The sequence below is a fragment of the Ranitomeya variabilis genome, chromosome 2 (genome assembly GCF_051348905.1).
Source record: "Ranitomeya variabilis isolate aRanVar5 chromosome 2, aRanVar5.hap1, whole genome shotgun sequence".
In the NCBI taxonomy this organism is placed as follows: Eukaryota; Metazoa; Chordata; class Amphibia; order Anura; family Dendrobatidae; genus Ranitomeya; species Ranitomeya variabilis.
Genome location: NC_135233.1, coordinates 225,480,650 through 225,499,199, shown reverse-complemented (window position 1 = coordinate 225,499,199; position 18,550 = coordinate 225,480,650). Strand labels below are relative to the sequence as shown.

Here is an 18,550-nt window from a genome sequence, read left to right as displayed (position 1 = left end):
TCCAGACAATACAGGATGTTCTCCAGCTCAGAACTATGGCAAGCACTTGAGGAGCTAAAAATACTTAGAGCCAAGAGAAGCATCTTAAATCCTAAGAGCATCAAAAATGAAAAGTATATTACCATTTCTCCTTCTCTTACTTTGGCATGATACTCATCAATATATATAGAAAATCCCATAGATATTAGATAACTTTAAAGTGCAGAAGATGAAAGGGTCGAGGCACCTTAATGAAATTAGTCCACATAGACCTGGAGAATAGGAGAATGGAGCTCTTGGAGATGGTCAAGGTTGGTCCTATCGCATTTGCTATTGGATGGCAAGAACCTGAGAAAGACTCCCCTCTCTAGAAGAACTGCATTTTTAGGGCACTGTGTTTTTATGTGGATTTTGGAGCAGATTATGCTCAGCATCAAATACTGTCTCAATTACTTTTTATTTTAATGAGAAAACACACTTATAGAAATGTCAGTGTGAACATACCCTATAAGAGGTTTTGGAGCAGAAACTCTCCAAATCCTCTTGTAGATTATGTGCACACAGAGGATTTTTTTTAGAAGTTTTTTGAGTAAAAATTGAGTGGAAACTCTCCAAATCCTCTTAAAAAATGCACAATGTCTCAAAAACTTGAAGGCTCTGCTTAATTTCTGCTCCAAAAACTCATCAAAAAGACTCTGCACATAGCCCAAATAAGGCAAAACTCCTTAAAAATTTGAGGTTCTGCTCTGAAACCTCTGCAAAAAGATTCAATCGGTATTTGCACTCAAAATTTTTCAAGGAGTTTTGGAAGGTGAAACTGTGCAAAAACTCTCCAAATCTCAAAACATCTAAAAAATATAGAATTTTTGCTCAGAAACCCTGGAGTGGTTAAAATAAGTGACATCCTCATTCTTTAGGCATCTTCCGCTTGGAAGTTATCTGCTCTACAAACTTTCAGTATGGAACAAAATATGCCGCAAGAATGATAGCAAAGTAGCCGGCAAAGCTTGTGAAAACTCAGCTGCTGCGCCGGTGTCTAAACGACGCTGTGTGCACATACCCCCATAGCGTACGTGATGCTGTTTTTTCCACATGGAAAGAGAAGAAGCATTTACCGTAAATTGTTTGGTCATTTCTAACAGCAATAGAAATGCTCCAAATTTGACCACTGAATCAATAGAAACAGAAAAATGACATGCCAAAGACCATGTAAAAAAAAAAAAAAAAAAAAAAAGACCAAAAATCATATAAAAAACCTTCTTTGTTTATTGTGGTTTTTGAATGTAGTTTGCTCACTGTGACTAGAGGTAGAACAAAATGTCTGACAAATTGCTGGAAACAAAACACCAAACACTTATTGTTTTACATTCATTTTAAACAAGACGTTTTTAGCCATAAAAATCCACTTCACTTACTTTCACTCTGTTCTCCTGGTGGTGCATAGAATGAAAGGCCCAGGGAGACAATGGCAGCAATTTCTAAGATGATGAGAGTCACGTCCTGGAGGGCTTCCCAAACTAACTGTAGGAAGGTTTTGGGCTTTTTGGGAGGTATGAAATTCACACCATATATTTGTCTTCTCTTCTCAAAGTCTGCTACATTCTCAGACAAACCTGAAAGTTGAAGGGAAACAAAGAAGAGTCATAAGTCAACAAGTCTTCGATAAATGGACAAAGTAAAAATAAATTAGAACTCTCCATAACAAATTTCCTGCTAAACAACATTGTAGGCTCATCTGCAATGAAAGTAATCTGAAGCGCAACCCCAATATCATGCTGCTTCAGAATCTCGTCCCCATATTTCACACTGAAGATCTCTGTGTTCAGGTTGGCTCCTGTGTATGAGCACAAGCCCAGCACCAGATCACCAGGAGGTCAGAGCATCGTGTCCTATTATGTGCTTTGTGAAGACAAGGCTTATTTCCCCAAAGCTGAGGGTGCAAATATATGCGAGAGAGGTCAGGAAGAATTGAGGTCTCACACTAGTATTTTCAAGACTTCATTCCCCACTACTACATTAACAGTATGTCCTTTACTCTGTTCTTGTTCCTAAAGGGATATTTTGTGTTTAAGAACAGATGAAAGCAGAAGCCAAAAGGAAAGGTAAGAGCCCAGAAGTATCAAGACTACTGTCTGTCCTCCACTGTGGAAAATTACAACTTCTACTAAGAAAGTCCCTATCCATCATCTCCATCCATGGTTCTAATGAGGTACAAGTACTAATGATGAAGATTCCTTATCCTTTGTCTCATTTCGGAGTTCAAATATTTCTCTTTTTTATGTTCCTGATGTGATTTTGTTTGTAGCTACGATGGTTCTCTTGATTATCAAGTATTGCTACCAAAAGTAGGAGAATGAATGGTGAAAAAAGAAAAGAACTGAGGAGAGAAAGGTAAAGGAGAGAGAATCAGAAGAAGAATGAGCAGAAGAAGAAAGGTAGAGAGAAAGGTAAAAAAAGAGAAGATTCAGAAGAATGAGCAGAAGAAGAAAGGTAGAGAGAAAGGTAAAAAAAGAGAAGATTCAGAAGAATGAACAGAAGAAAAAGGTCTAGAAATATAGAAAGGTGCAGATGAAGGAGAAGACGGGTGGAGAGGAAAGAGAAAATTGTGAATGAGACAGAGGCATCAGAAGAAGAATGAGCAGAAAAAAAGAGAAATCTTAAGAAGAATTAAAAAAATGGTGAAGGGCAAAGAAGAATCATAAAACGTATGGGCAGAAGAAGTAAGGTGGAGAAGAAAGAAAAAGATGAAGAAGGAAAAGGAGGGTGGAGAAGAAGGAAAGGAAGATGAAGGAGAGAGGAGAATTAGAAGACTGATCAACTGAAGAATGGTGGAGAAGGAGAGAAAGATGGAGACAATAGTGAAGGAAAAACAGATGAAGAATTAGTTAATGGCACTTTCTTGTGTGAAGTATCCACAATCAGTGATGGTTTGAGGAGCCATGTCATCTGCTGGTGTAAGTCCACTGTGTTTTATCAAACCAAAGTCAGCGCAGCTGTCTACCAGTAAATTTTAGAGCACTTCATGCTTATCTCTGCCGACAAGCTTATTGGAGATGGAAATTTAATTCTCCAGCAGGATATGGCACCTGTCCACACTGCCAAAAGTACCAATACCTGGTTTACAAACAACAGTATCACTGTGCTTGATTGGCAGCAAACTCGCCTGACCTTAACCCCATAGAGAATCTATGTATTGTCAAGAGGAAGATAAGAGACACCAGACCCAACAATGCAGACGAGCTGATGGCTGCTATCAAAGCAACCTGGGCTTCCATAATACCTCAGCTGTGCCACAGGCTGATCGCCTCCATGCCACGCCGCATTGATGCAGTAATTGATGCAAAAGGATCCCCGACCAAGTATTGAATGCATTTACTGAATATACATTTCAGTAGGCCAACACTTCAGATTTTAAAATCATTTTTCAGGATGGTGTTAAAAAGTATTCTAATTTACTGTGGGTTTTCATTGGCTGTAAGCCATAATCATCAACATTAACAGAAATAAACATTTGAAATAGATCACTCTGTGTGTAATGACTCTATCTAATATACGAGTTTCACTTTTTGTATTGAAAAACAGAAATAAATCAACTTTTTTATGATATTCTATTCTTTTGAGATGCACCTGTATACCATTTTTCCTCCACAATAGGACACATTTTTGGGTCACCCCTTTTAGAAATGACATTAAAGGTGATGAAAGAGAAATAGGATAGGAAAGAAATAAAAAGTAAGGACATGACCGTGTGTATTGACCAGGAGGTCACAGCGCTCCCATCAAGGAAGAAGTCTACTTCTCCCACCCACAATGCATCTAATAAAACACTGTATATTGCACGGGTAAATATTCTTTTATGCAGAAATGGGACTAGATAAGTTTTTGACATTTTTTATTACCAATGAAAAGTTTTGGGGAATAAAATATATAAGATGAGGATTATTGTCTAAAGTTAGATTATTATTTTCTTTATTTTTAGAAATCGTGCCACCCTTGCACGGCTGTCTTCAGTAGCATTGACTTCAATGGTATTTTGCAAAATCTGTCATAGCCCGTGGACCAGTGTGGCATTGTTTCTGGCTAATAGACCTTTTTTATTATTTCTGTCATCTTAGTATATTTTAGAAACTCAAAAACATTGCAAGACCCATAAATACAATACTGTAGATGAATAGGTAGGGCTTTCAAGTCCCTAGAAATCAGTAAGAAATGCTTGTGGTCTCTGGTATATCCGGCGGTGCGGAGACACAAGATATATCAACCAACAGAAAGAAGACTTTCATAAAAAGCAGAAGAATGATCATCCTCCCTTGATGGTTGTAGTCTCTAATTATATCAGTGCCGCTGATGGTCCGTAGAATCAGGACATCACTGACCCGGATGTCCTCATGACATGAAGATTTACAATGCCTTTATACAACTAGACACTTTCATATATGCAGTGATTCATGCCGCCAATCACCCTGTCTGACAGCATCATATCCCTCCACGCCATGTCTCCATTGCTCTACACAGAGGCCATGCGACTCATTAACCAAATCCAAGATCATTTGTATCAGAAAAGTCAATAAATCTGTGTTCTCTGCAAATAATTAAAATGCAGTCTTTAAGAACGGTCTTTATCTACTGTATATCTATCTACATTATATGGACAAAAGTATGTGCCCCCTTCACATTGCACCTACAGGAACTTTTCAAATCTCTCATCCTACATCCATAGACATTAATATGGAGTTGGCCCCTCTGCAGATATAATGGCTCCCGCTCTTCTAGGAAGGATTTCTACAAGATTTTGAAGGCATCCATGGGATTTTTTTGCCCATTCATCCAGAATATCATTTGTGAGGCCAAACACTGATGTTGAGAAGAGACCCTAGAATAGAAATCGGCCTTCCCCAAACTGTTCCCACAAATCTGGATAATTATCCACAATGTCTTGTGTTCCACAATTAAGATTTCCCTTCACAGGAACTAAGGGGCCAGGACGGACCCCTGAAAAACAAACTCAAAGTAAATCCCTCGATTCGGCATGTAACTTATGCACATCCTCCATAGATTACACTATACTACATAGCTTGTCATGAGAAAAAAATAGAAGCAACATTATAAATCCCATCATTTATATGAATAATAAATAAGTTGAATAAGAGTGGACCCAGCACTGATCCTTGGGGCCACCACTTATAAGCGGAGACCATTCAGGGTAGCAGACATTCACCACAACTCTCCGGGTGTGATCGCTCTTTGAGCTATTTTTCAATCCTATTACAAGCCTCACAATCCTAAGCCAAAAGACCTTAATTTACCCATTAGGTGTCTATTTGGGACAGTGTCAAACTCTTTTGCAAAGTCCGAGAACTCTATATCTACATTTACTCATCTGTCCTGGCTTTTACTCACCTCTTCATAGAAACTAACCAGGGTGGTTTGACAACTTCTGTCCTTAGTAAAACCATGCTGGCAATCACTTATAAAGTTATTTTCTACCACATACCTCTGTTTACAGCTCTGGCAAAAATTAAGAGACCACTGCAAAATTTTCAGTTTGTCTGATTTTTCTCTTTATAGGTATATTTTTGAGTAAAATGTAAATTGTTCTTTTATTCTATAAACTGTCTCGCCACCTCCTGTCGCCTCCAGCTCAAAAATATTTCCAGAATCCGTCCTTTCCTCAGCCCTCACTCTACCAAAATGCTTGTGCATGCCCTAATCATCTCCCGCCTCGACTACTGCAACATCCTCCTTTGTGGCCTACCCTCTAACACTCTCGCATCTCTCCAGTCCGTTTTTAATTCTGCTGCCCGACTAATTCATCTCTCTCCTCGCTACACTCCTGCTTCCCCTCTTTGCAAATCCCTTCACTGGCTCCCAATTTCCCAGCGTATCCAGTTTAAACTACTAACACTGACCTACAAAGCCATCCATAACCTTCGTATATTTCCGAATTAATCTCTCAATATCTTGCCTCACGTAATCTCCGGTCCTCCCAAGACCTCCTTCTCTCCTCCACGCTTATTCGCTCCTCATCCAATCACCTCGAAAACTTCTCCCGAATTTCCCCCACCATCTGGAATTGTTTTCCCCAACACGTCCGGATATCCACCACATTTGGATCCTTCAAAACGGAACCTGAAAACCCATCTATTCAAAGAATCTTACAACCTGTAATGACCACATGACCACCTCACCACCATCGGAGCTACCGCAACCCCCGACCTACTGTCTCCTTCCCCACAATCCTGTAGAATGTAAGCCTGCAAGGGCAGGGTCATCTCACCCCTGTATCAGTCTGCCATTGTTAGTTTATTTACTGTAAGTGATATTTGAATTTTGATGTAACCCTGTCTCATGTACAGCACCATGGAATTAATGGTGCTATATATTATATATCTATAAATAAATAATTATTAAATACCAACAGCGTGTCTCTGAAGTTCCAAGCAATACATTTTGTATTTATTTTCTGAAAATGAGAAATGGTCAAAATAACAAAAAAATGCATTGCTTGCAGACCTGAAATAATGCAAAAAAACAAGTTCATAATCATTTAGAAACAACAATACTAATGTTTTAACTCAGGAAGAGTTCAGAAATCAATATTGTGTGGAATAACCATGATTTTTAATCACAGCTTTCATGCGTCTTGGCATGCTTTCCAACAGTTTTCACACTGCTTTTGGGTGACCTTATGCCACTCCTGGTACAAAAATTTAAGCAGTTCTTCTTTGTTTGATGGCTTGTGACTATCCATCTTCCTCTTGATTACATTCCAAAGGTTTTCAATGGGGTTCAGGTCTGGAGATTGGGCTGGGCATGACATGGATTTGATGTGGTAATCCTTCATGCACACCTTGATTGATCTAGCTATGTGGCATGGCGCATTGTCCTGCTGGAAAAACTAGTCCTCAGAGTTAGGGAACATTGCCTGAGCAGAAGGAATCCACTGTTTTTCCAGGACAACCTTGTATGCAGCTTGAGTCATACGTCCTTCGCAAACAGTAACCTGCCCAATTTCAGCCTTGCTAAAGCATCCCCAGATTTCACAGTGAGTGCAAGACACTGTGGCTTGTACACCTCTCCAGGTCTCTGTCTAACCATTAGACAACTAGGTGTTGGGCAAAGCTGAAAATTAGACTCATCAGAGAAGATTACCTTACTCCAGTCCTCTATGGTCCAATCCTTATGGTCTTGGGCAAACTTCAGCCTGGCTATACTTTGCTTCTCATTGATGAAAGGCTTTTTTTCTAGCTTTACATGACTTGAGTCCTGCCTCTAGGAGCCTGTTATGAACTGTTCTTGCCGTGCACTTCACACCAGTTGCCATTTGCCATTCCTTTTGTAGGTCACTTGATGTCATCCTGCGGTTGCTGAGTGACATTCGAAAAGGTTGACGGTCATCCCAGTCAGTGGAGAGTCGTTTTCACCCTCTGCCGGTCTGTAGCTTTGTTGTCCCCAATGTCTGCTGCTTGACCTTTTTGTACTGGACTGTCATCTTATAAATTTTAAGGATGGAGGCAACATGAGGCTCACTGTGTCCCTCTGCTGGTAAAGCCAGAATTGAGCCGTTCTTTTCTTCACTCAAGACTTTTCTTTTCAACTCCTTTGGCATGGGTAAAAATTATTTTTCCATTCCAATTGCTTTTGGGATATTACTAGCACTTGATTTGCCATCCAGCTTGTCCTATTGCAAGAGGATTGTGAACACCACAGCAGTGCTATTTATACTTTCCGTCGTTAAATAAGATTTGGTTCAGGTGATCACCTAATCAGAAGCACATAAAGTAGAATGAGGTGTACTCTGGTTGGAATTCAACTGACACTGGAATGGAATGGCAAATAGACATGTAGAGAAGCTGATTTTTATAAAACTGTGCAGTGGTCTCTTAATTTTTGCCAGAGCTGTGTATTCCCTTAAAAGCCCCTTAAGCACATCCACTCAATAGATCTTACCAGTCCATAGTTATTTGGAAAAGACCTGGAGTTCTTTTTTTAAATGGACACCATCTTAGCTTTCTCCAGTCATTAGTGAGTCTCTACAAATTCTGTACAGGGGCACAGCAAAAACTTAGCTGAGTTTCTTAAGAACTCATGTGTCAGGACTTGAACCCAGCAGCTCCTGTGTACCAGGCAGCAGCTCTTCCCTCTGAGGTATTCAGCACGCTAGACAGTTCCTTGCAAAACCAGTTACTAGTACATTTGTTGTTTCTGACTGTCTCCACCCTGAGTTCCTGATTGGCTCCACCCTGATTGAACACCCTTCTTAAACCTGGCACTGCACTTCCTTCCTTGTGAGATTACTGAGCTCCTAGCCTTTAGTCTAGCTTCCTTTCACCTGCTGCTTTAGTACAAGATTATACTGCTGCTCCGTGTACTGACCCTTGGCTATTCCTGACTACCCTACCTGCAGATCCTTTAATTAAATACATTGTTGCTCCGTGTACCAACCCCTGGCTATGTTACCTGTTGGTGCTGCCCTTAGTGGTTGTAATACCACTACTCCAACCCAGGTCAGTCCATAACATCTTGGATACAGCCCTTCTATTTCAATCTTTAGGCAACTGAATATATTAGATGACGTATTAAGGTCGCCACGTCCAACGCTTTCTCTCTTCCTTGGTATATTCATATCTGAAGAACCTGTTTAGTAATTCTGCCTTCACTAGATCCTCAGTGACCAACTCCCCATTGCCATTATTTAGGGGACCCACCTGTGCGGATTTTGTTTTTTTTCTATTTATTTATTAAAAAATGTATTAGGCTTTGTCGTGCTTTCTTTGGTTCCTGACGTTCAGATTCTACTTTAGCTAGTTTGATTATATTTTTAAAGATTCTTTCGAGTTTTTTATAGCTTATAATGCCTAGGGGTGACCGCTCAGATTTACAGTATATATTCTTAATGCCCTTTTTATCATTATTGGCCTTCCTATCCATTGGTATAAGCCATGTGGAGTTTCATTTTTCACATTATCCTTGTTACCTGTTCGATTAGCCAATACACAGTGCCATAATCTTCTTACCATGATGTTCATCTCTTCCTATCCCTCGGCATCAAATTCCAATTTTTGTCCAATCTCTAAAACTTGTCTCATGGCAACACTGGGGGACAGGAAAATCAATGAGTCCACAGGTACACTAACATCTGCTGAGTAGAATTGCTGCGTATCAACTTGCAGGACCCGGTATATCAACCACATCAGTAAGTTGTGGCCACTGGACTGGAGTTCTGAGAACAACCTCCTACCAGAAAACATCTGTGGCTCTTCTTTAGAATAGTTGACCTAGTGGGGCCACATGTGTATAACACTGTCACTATGATGTCATGTCAGGCCGACTAATCAAAAGCCACTGATGCGGGGAGGTAGGAGGTGGATCTTAGGGCTTGTTTTCAATGGCCACAGATTATTGATGTGGCTGATGGCCCGGGTTCTGAAAACCGATTTGCACTTGCTCTATCAGAAGATATTTTGGCCTCGCTTCTTCCTTAGTCTGTATGGCCCATTCTCACCATCCTAGTAAAACATTTGAATATGACTTGTGGCAATGAAAGGTCTACTTTTTCAGACGATACTATAATAATGATTTAACGTCAAAGCCCTTTAATACAGCGCAGACCTTTTCAGCACTGGGAAGTGTGACTAATGGAAGCATTTAGTAAGGTCAGAATTGACTGTTCCCGTAAAGAGCTGCACAGTCAAAGCTTCACATTTTCTTTCTCGCTCTGGAAATGATTGAAACGGGCTGCAGAAACATAATTCCTCTTACTTTTATCTAGGCTGTTGCTCTTATGTTTAATGATGGACCTCCATTTTTCTTATCTGTGGTGGCTTCCGTAACTCTTGTTAATGGCATAAGGGCTATCTTAGTAGATAATCTGAATCCTATAATATATTAAGGTCCATGGTGGTATATATTAGTCACTGCTAGTGATGAGCGAATAGCATTGTTTCTCGGGTCTCCATGAGCATGCTCTGGTGATCTCCGAGTATTTGTTAGTGCTGGGAGATTTAGTTTTCGTCGCCTCAGCTGCATGATTTACGGCTGCTGGACAGCCTGAATACATGTGGGAATTTCCTATCAAGCAGGCAACCCCCACTTGTATTCAGCCTGTCAAGCAGCTGTATATCATGCAGCTGAGGCGACAAAAACTAAATTTCCGTGCACTAACAAATACTCGGAGATCACCCGAGCAACAATGCTATTCGCTCATCACTAGTTACTGCTCCAATGATAAGAGCTAATTGGTTCATTTTAGGAGCCATGGAGATTATATACATTGGTTTATGTCAATATCACCTTATGCACAATTTGTCAAGTTCATAATCAGAGTAGGACATACTGGACAACTCGTTGAAATGGGGTTTCTGGATATTTTCCAAAGTGTGGCATGAGTAGGCCCCTGAATGGGCATCTGGATCAGTCTGATGATGGATCATCCCTGTGGCACACATAGATGTTCAGGAGAGCTACATACGGGGAGGTTTTGGGAGGCTTCTACCATATGCAGAAATCTGCCAACTCTTCCTGGAGTCTGAGAGGTCTCTAGTTATTTTGGGAGCCTCTATGATATGTTGGATGGGTTGACAATTAGAGAATAGGCTTCTACATGGACAGGTATATAAAGTGTTCTTTTGGTTCCCAGGAGGGGCCTACATAAAGGTGGCATGTTTTGACGCATCTAGAGAAAGGGTGGAACGGCATTTATTTGCTTCCCTCTTGGATACCATTGTTTTCTGATGTTTTGGTTCATTTAGAAATGGGGAATCCTCTATAGGTTTACAGTACTACTAATGGAAAAGGTAGAAAAGTCATCCTCACCACAGGCCATAATTGGATCAGAAGTGGTTGTTTTTGTGGTACATCTGTCTTTGGTTCTCGGCATTTGATCTTAACTTTCACACTATAACCGGATGGTGAATGAAGGAACACTAATCATATGGTGCAGGGGTATTAAATATGGTTACATCCCCACCAGGGCATTGCGTAATAACTTTTTAGTACCCTCGAGGATGAATGTTTCCACCAGTAACCAGGGTGGAGCACATAATGAGGCTATTTGGATAATCTTATGTTTCCCTCAGAAGATTACAGTAATAGGATAACGTGTGGTGTGTCTTTAATAATAAACCAAGTAAAGCTCTTGGATAAAGGGAGGTGTAAGGGATTTAATTACATGGGAAGCATACTATTATTCCATTCTTCTAATGATTCAATTAAGCCATGGTGAAACATCTGGATTGGCCATTTATGTAAAGATCCAAGGATTGCATAAAGAGTTTTTAGACACCATCAGTTCAATAGTGTAACCCTTAAAGATGATGCAGTTGATGATATATAGAATAAAGCCACACTTTTGTTAAGTAGGTAAGCACTACCGGTAAACTCCAAGACCATGGCTGTGCATGTCTGACATCACACAAAATGGGACTGTATCTATATATATAATTGTCTAAGGGGTACTTCCGTCTTTCTGTCTGCAACTTCCGTCATGGAAATCCCACGTCGCTGATTGGTCTCGCCAGCTGCCTGTCATGGCTGCCGCGACCAATCAGCGATGGGCACAGTCCGATTAGTCCCTCCCTACTCCCCTGCAGTCAGTGCCTGGCGCCCGCTCCATACTCCCCGCAGTCAGTGCCCGGCGCCCGCTCCATACTTCCCTCCACTCACCGCTCACACAGGGTTAATGCCAGCGGTAACGTACAGCGCTATGCCGCGGGTAACGTTACTGCTGCTATTAACCCTGTGTGTCCCCAACTTTTTACTATTGATGCTGCCTATGCAGCGTTAATAGTAAAAACATCTAATGTTAAAAATAATAAAAAAAACAAAAAACCTGCTATACTCACCCTCCGTAGTCCGACGATGCTCTCGCGGCTGCCGCCATCTGCCGTTACCAGAGATGCTTTGCGAAATTACCCAGAAGACTTAGCGGTCTTGCGAGACCGCTAAGTCATCTGGGTAATTTCGCAATGCATCCTGGGAACGGAAGATGGCAGCAGCCGCACGCATAGGGACAGCTTCGCTGGATCCCAGGGGGTGAGTATATAACTATTTTTTGTTTTAATTATCTTTTTTTAACACGGATATGGTGCCCACACTGCTAAACACTACGTGGGCTGTGTTATATAGCGCGTGGGCTGCGTTATATACAGCGTGGCTGCTATATACTATGTGGCCAGTGTTATATACTACGTGGCTGTGTTCTATATCGCGTGGGCAGTGTTATAGACCGCGTGGGCTGCGTTATATACCGCGTGGGCTGTGTTATATACCGTGTGGGCTGCTATATACTACGTGGGCAGTGTTATATACTACGTGGGCAGTGTTATATACCGCGTTGGCAGTGTTATATACCGCGTGGGATGCGTTTTATACCGCATGGCTGCTACATACTACGTGGGCAGTGTTATATACTACGTGGGCAGTATTATATACCACGTGGGCAGTGTTATATACCGCATGGGCTGCGTTATATACCGCGTGGCTGCTATATACTATGTGGCCAGTGTTAGATACTATGTGGGCTGTGTTATGTACTGCGTGGCCTGTGCTATATATTACGTGGCCAATGTTATATACTGCATGGCCTGTGTTATATACTACGTCGCCTGTGTTATATACTGCGTGGCTGCTATATACTGCGTGGGCTGTGTTATATACTATTTGGGCTGTGTTATATACTGCGTGGCCACTGTTATATATTGCGTGGCCTGTATTAATGCATCGGGTATTCTACAATATGTATGTATGTATGTATGTATATAGCAGCCACATAGTATATAGCACAGGCCACGTAGTATTTGTCTGCTATATACTACATGGCTCCTATATACTACGTGGCCTGTGCTATATACTATGTGGCTGCTATATACATACATACATACATATTCTAGAATACCCGATGCGTTAGAATTGGGCCACCATCTAGTCTGTAATATGCAGCTTAGATATTCTGAGTGACTCCACATGATATACAGAAGGTCTTGTTAATACTTTGATGATACACGATATGGTGAACATGTCACATCTTTTCATAGATTTTATATGAACCCTTCAGAGAAATCATAGTGTTCTCTAATATGAAAAAGAAAGCAAGCTGAGATATGGTATTGGCCTGGAAATTTCTTGATGCAGCATATTGACATTTCATAGAGAAAAAGATACTGAATCAATTAGAAAGACGTGCTAGTAGATTTCAGCTGTGACGTCTGCAAAATTGTGAACGCAACTCTGGAGTGCAAGGCAGTAACTTAAGATCTTGCAACAAAAAAACCTGTTGGTGGATAAATAGAGTCAACCTTCCTAATAATGAGTTTGTGTCTCTCCATTGGAGGATTATCTCCACTGAAATCATTAGACACATATAGTATACTAGATGGTGGCCCGATTCTAACGCATCGGGTATTCTAGAATATGTATGTATGTATGTATATAGCAGCCACATAGTATATAGCACAGGCCACATAGTATATAGGAGCCATGCAGTATATAGCAGACAAATACTACGTGGCCTATGCTATATACTATGTGGCTGCTATATACATACATACATATTGTAGAATACCCGATGCGTTAATACAGGCCACGCAATATATAACAGTGGCCACGTAGTATATAACACAGCCCACCCAAATAGTATATAACACAGCCCATGCAGTATATAGCAGCCACGCAGTATATAACACAGGCGATGTAGTATATAACACAGGCCATGCAGTATATGCAGCGCCCCAGAGTCCTGGTCGTTGCAGTACTGTCGCTCCGCCACTAAGGGGAGTGATGGTACGTCTGATTGCACTAAAAGAGTTCACCTTGCAGGTATCACAGACACACATTACACTTCACACTCCGGCCGCCAGGTGGAGCAAAAGGTCCTATCTACTAGGCCACTCCTCACACATGGGTAAACTGGGGGTTGGATAGGAAGTCAGTTAGAAAGTAGCTGGGGAGAGCTCGAGAGAGGACCTGTCAGGGGCGGGATCCTGACAGAGCCCTAGAAAAGGACAGATCGTTACGGAGCCGTGCCTGTGCCTTATAGCGGCAGACTCCTAAGAAAGGACACGAAGTGAAGCATATTGTGGAGAAGTGAGAAACGGGATCACAGCACAAAGGAGATAGAACCAGAAGGAGTCGTGCCTCAAGATCAGCAACATCCTTCTGAGGCGCGTAGTCGACGGCCGGAACGCCGAGGAAGTAAGAGACTCTACGCATTACTTTGAACTACGGGCGGGCAGTTAACTTTAGGTTGGCTGTCTCACCTTTACACCTAACGAAGACAACGGAGGCAATTGTGGGAGAGGGGCGTCTCTAGGGTCCCTATAAAATAACTCCAGGCCTACCCCGTCATACGGGTGCTGTTATGGACCTGGTGGTTAGGAGCACCCGAAATGACCTGATGGTTAAAATGGAAAACCTGGGACAAGCTCTGAGGAAGTGGTAACTCTACTGACCGCAATCCCTAATCCTATCACACACACTAGAAATAGCCGTGGAGCATACCTAACTCTCCCTAGACGCCTCTTCACAGCCTAAGAGCTAACTACCACTAAAGATAGAAATAGCAGCCTACCTTGCCTCAGAGAAATTCCCCAAAGTAAAGGTAACCCCCCACAAATATTGATTGTGAGTTAAGAGGAAAGTAACAAACACAGGAATGAAACAGATTTTAGCAAAGGTGGCCGAATCTTCTCTAGAAAGACAGAGGATAGGAAAGGGAACTATGCGGTCAGTATTAAAAACTACAAAAACCACGCAGAGTGTGCAAAAAGACCTCCACACTGACTCACGGTGTGGAGGTGCAGCTCTGCACCCCCAGAGCTTCCAGCTAGCAAGGAAATATCATAATAGCAAGCTGGACTGGAAACATAACATGTACTGAGAAATAAATTCAAAACCCAATGGACAGCAAATGAACTAGCGAGGACTTAGCTTCTGCTGGAGTAGACAGGTCATCTGAGAAATCCAAGAGAGATCTGAACCAGTACTGAGACATTGATAGCTGGCATGAACTAACGACCTGGGCAGAGTTAAATAGGGAAGCCAGCAGCAGCAATAAACGAGGGCAGCTGAGAAAGCCAAGCTCAAAGATCAGCAGTTCCACTCAAAGCCACCAGAGGGTGTCCAAGGACAGAACTCACCAAAGTACCATTCACGACCACAGGAGGGAGCCCGAGAACGGAATTCACAACAGTACCCCCCCCTTGAGGAGGGGTCACCGAACCCTCACCAGAGCCCCCCGGCCGATCAGGACGAGCCAAATGAAAGGCACGAACCAAATCGGCAGCATGGACATCGGAGGCAACAACCCAGGAATTATCCTCCTGACCATAGCCCTTCCATTTAACCAGGTACTGAAGCTTCCATCTCGAAACACGAGAATCCAAAATCTTCTCCACCACATACTCCAACTCCCCCTCAACCAACACCGGAGCAGGAGGGTCAACGGAAGGAACCATAGGCGCCACATATCTCCGCAACAACGACCTATGGAACACATTATGGATGGCAAAAGAAGCTGGAAGGGCCAAACGAAACGACACAGGATTGATAATTTCAGAAATATTATAAGGACCAATGAAACGAGGCTTGAACTTAGGAGAAGAAACCTTCATAGGAACATAACGAGAAGACAACCAAACCAAATCCCCAACACGAAGTCGGGGACCAACACAGCGACGGCGGATAGCAAAACGTTGCGCCTTCTCCTGAGACAACGTCAAATTGTCCACCACGTGAGTCCAAATTTGCTGCAACCTGTCCACTACAGAATCCGCACCAGGACAGTCAGAAGGCTCAACCTGCCCTGAAGAAAAACGAGGATGAAAACCAGAATTACAAAAAAAAGGCGAAACCAAAGTAGCAGAACTAGCCCGATTATTAAGGGCGAACTCGGCCAATGGCAAGAAGGTCACCCAATCATCCTGATCAGCAGAGACAAAGCATCTCAGATAGGTCTCCAAGGTCTGATTAGTTCGTTCGGTTTGGCCATTTGTCTGAGGATGGAACGCTGAAGAAAAAGACAAATCAATGCCCATCTTAGCACAAAAGGACCGCCAAAACCTAGAAACAAACTGGGAACCTCTGTCCGACACAATGTTCTCCGGAATGCCATGCAAACGAACCACATGCTGAAAAAATAATGGAACCAAATCAGAGGAGGAAGGCAATTTAGGCAAGGGTACCAAATGGACCATCTTAGAAAACCGATCACAAACCACCCAGATGACAGACATCCTTTGAGAGACAGGAAGATCAGAAATAAAATCCATGGAAATATGCGTCCAGGGCCTCTTCGGGACAGGCAAAGGCAAAAGCAACCCACTGGCATGAGAACAGCAAGGTTTGGCTCGAGCACAAGTCCCACAGGACTGCACAAAAGAACGCACATCCCGTGACAAGGAAGGCCACCAAAAGGACCTAGCAACCAAATCTCTGGTACCAAAAATCCCAGGATGACCAGCCAATACTGAACAATGAACCTCAGAAATAACCCTACTAGTCCATCTATCAGGGACAAACAGTTTCTCCACTGGACAGCGGTCAGGTCTATCAGCCTGAAACTCCTGCAGCACCCGCCGCAAATCAGGGGAGATGGCAGACAAAATCACCCCCTCTTTGAGAATACCAGCCGGCTCAGAGACTCCCGGAGAATCAGGCAAAAAACTCCTAGAAAGGGCATCAGCCTTCACATTCTTAGATCCCGGAAGGTATGAGACCACAAAATCGAAACGGGAGAAAAACAGTGACCATCAAGCCTGTCTAGGATTCAACTGCTTGGCGGACTCGAGGTAAGTCAGATTCTTGTGATCAGTCAGGACCACCACGCGATGTTTGGCTCCCTCAAGCCAATGTCGCCACTCCTCGAATGCCCACTTCATAGCCAACAACTCCCGATTGCCGACATCATAATTACGCTCAGCAGGCGAAAACTTTCTAGAAAAGAAAGCACACGGCTTCATCAAAGAGCCATCAGAACTTCTCTGAGACAAAACAGCCCCTGCCCCAATCTCAGAAGCATCAACCTCGACCTGAAAAGGGAGCAAAACATCTGGCTGACGCAACACAGGGGCCGAAGTAAAACGACGTTTAAGCTCCTGAAAAGCCTCCACAGCCGCAGAGGACCAATTCACCACATCAGCGCCTTTCTTCGTCAAATCAGTCAAAGGCTTAACCACACTAGAAAAATTAGTGATGAAGCGACGGTAAAAATTAGCAAAGCCCAGGAACTTCTGAAGACTCTTCACAGATGTAGGTTGAGTCCAACCATAAATGGCCTGAACTTTAACAGGGTCCATCTCGATAGTAGAAGGAGAAAAAATGAAGCCCAAAAAGGAAACCTTCTGAACTCCAAAGAGGCATTTAGACCCCTTCACAAACAACGCATTAGCATGAAGGACCTGGAACACCATCCTGACCTGCCTCACATGGGACTCCCAATCATCCGAAAAGACCAAAATATCATCCAAATATACAATCATGAACCTATCCAGATACTTCCGGAAGATGTCGTGCATAAAGGACTGAAACACAGATGGGGCATTAGAAAGCCCGAATGGCATCACCAGGTACTCAAAATGGCCCTCGGGCGTATTAAATGCTGTTTTCCATTCATCGCCCTGTTTAATACGCACAAGATTATACGCCCCTCGAAGGTCAATCTTGGTAAACCAACTAGCCCCCTTAATCCGAGCAAACAAATCAGACAACAGAGGCAAAGGGTACTGAAATTTGACCGTGATTTTATTGAGAAGGCGGTAATCTATACAGGTTCTCAGAGAGCCATGCTTCTTGGCCACAAAAAAGAACCCTGCTCCCAACGGTGACGAAGACGGGCGAATATGTCCTTTCTCCAAGGACTCCTCTACATAACTCCGCATAGCGGCATGTTCGGGCACAGATAAATTAAACAGCCGGCCCTTAGGGAACTTACTACCAGGAATCAAATTAATAGCGCAATTACAGTCCCTATGAGGAGGTAGGACACTGGACTTGGGCTCATCAAATACATCCTGGTACTCCGACAAAAACTCAGGAACTTCAGAAGGAGTGGAAGAAGAAATTGACATCAAAGGAGCATCACTATGTATCCCTTGACAACCCCAACTAGACACAGACATTGATTTCCAATCCAGTACTGGATTATGAACCTGTAACCATGGCAAACCCAACACGACAACATCATGCAAATTATGCAACACCAAAAAGCTAATATTTTCCTGATGTGCGGGGGCCATGCACTTGGTCAGCTGAGTCCAGTACTGAGGTTTATTCTTGGCCAATGGCGTAGCGTCAATCCCCCTTAAGGGAATAGGAATCTGCAAAGGCTCCAAGAAAAAACCACAGCGCCTAGCAAACTTCAATTTCATCAAATTCAGAGCAGCGCCCGAATCCACAAATGCCATAACAGAGTAGGACGACAATGAGCAAATCAGAGTAACAGATAAGAGAAATTTAGGCTGCACAGTACTAATGGTGACAGACCTAGCGAACCTCTTAGTGCGCTTAGGACAATCAGAGATAGTATGAGAAGAGTCACCACAGTAAAAACACAGCCCATTCTGACGTCTGTGTTCTT

The 18,550-nt window shown here is 42.6% G+C and overlaps 1 protein-coding gene across 5 annotated transcripts in view; it reads right to left on the bottom strand.

Moving 5' to 3' along the window:
• The window catches only part of ATP2B3 (ATPase plasma membrane Ca2+ transporting 3), a 335,730-nt gene that overhangs the window by 71,559 nt on the left and 245,621 nt on the right, over positions 1-18,550 (bottom strand). For all 5 annotated transcript variants that reach the window (XM_077283797.1, XM_077283799.1, XM_077283795.1 and 2 more), the window contains exon 4: positions 1,395-1,592. In XM_077283797.1, coding sequence (XP_077139912.1) covers positions 1,395-1,592 — 198 coding nt within the window. The remainder of the gene's footprint in view (positions 1-1,394; positions 1,593-18,550) is intronic.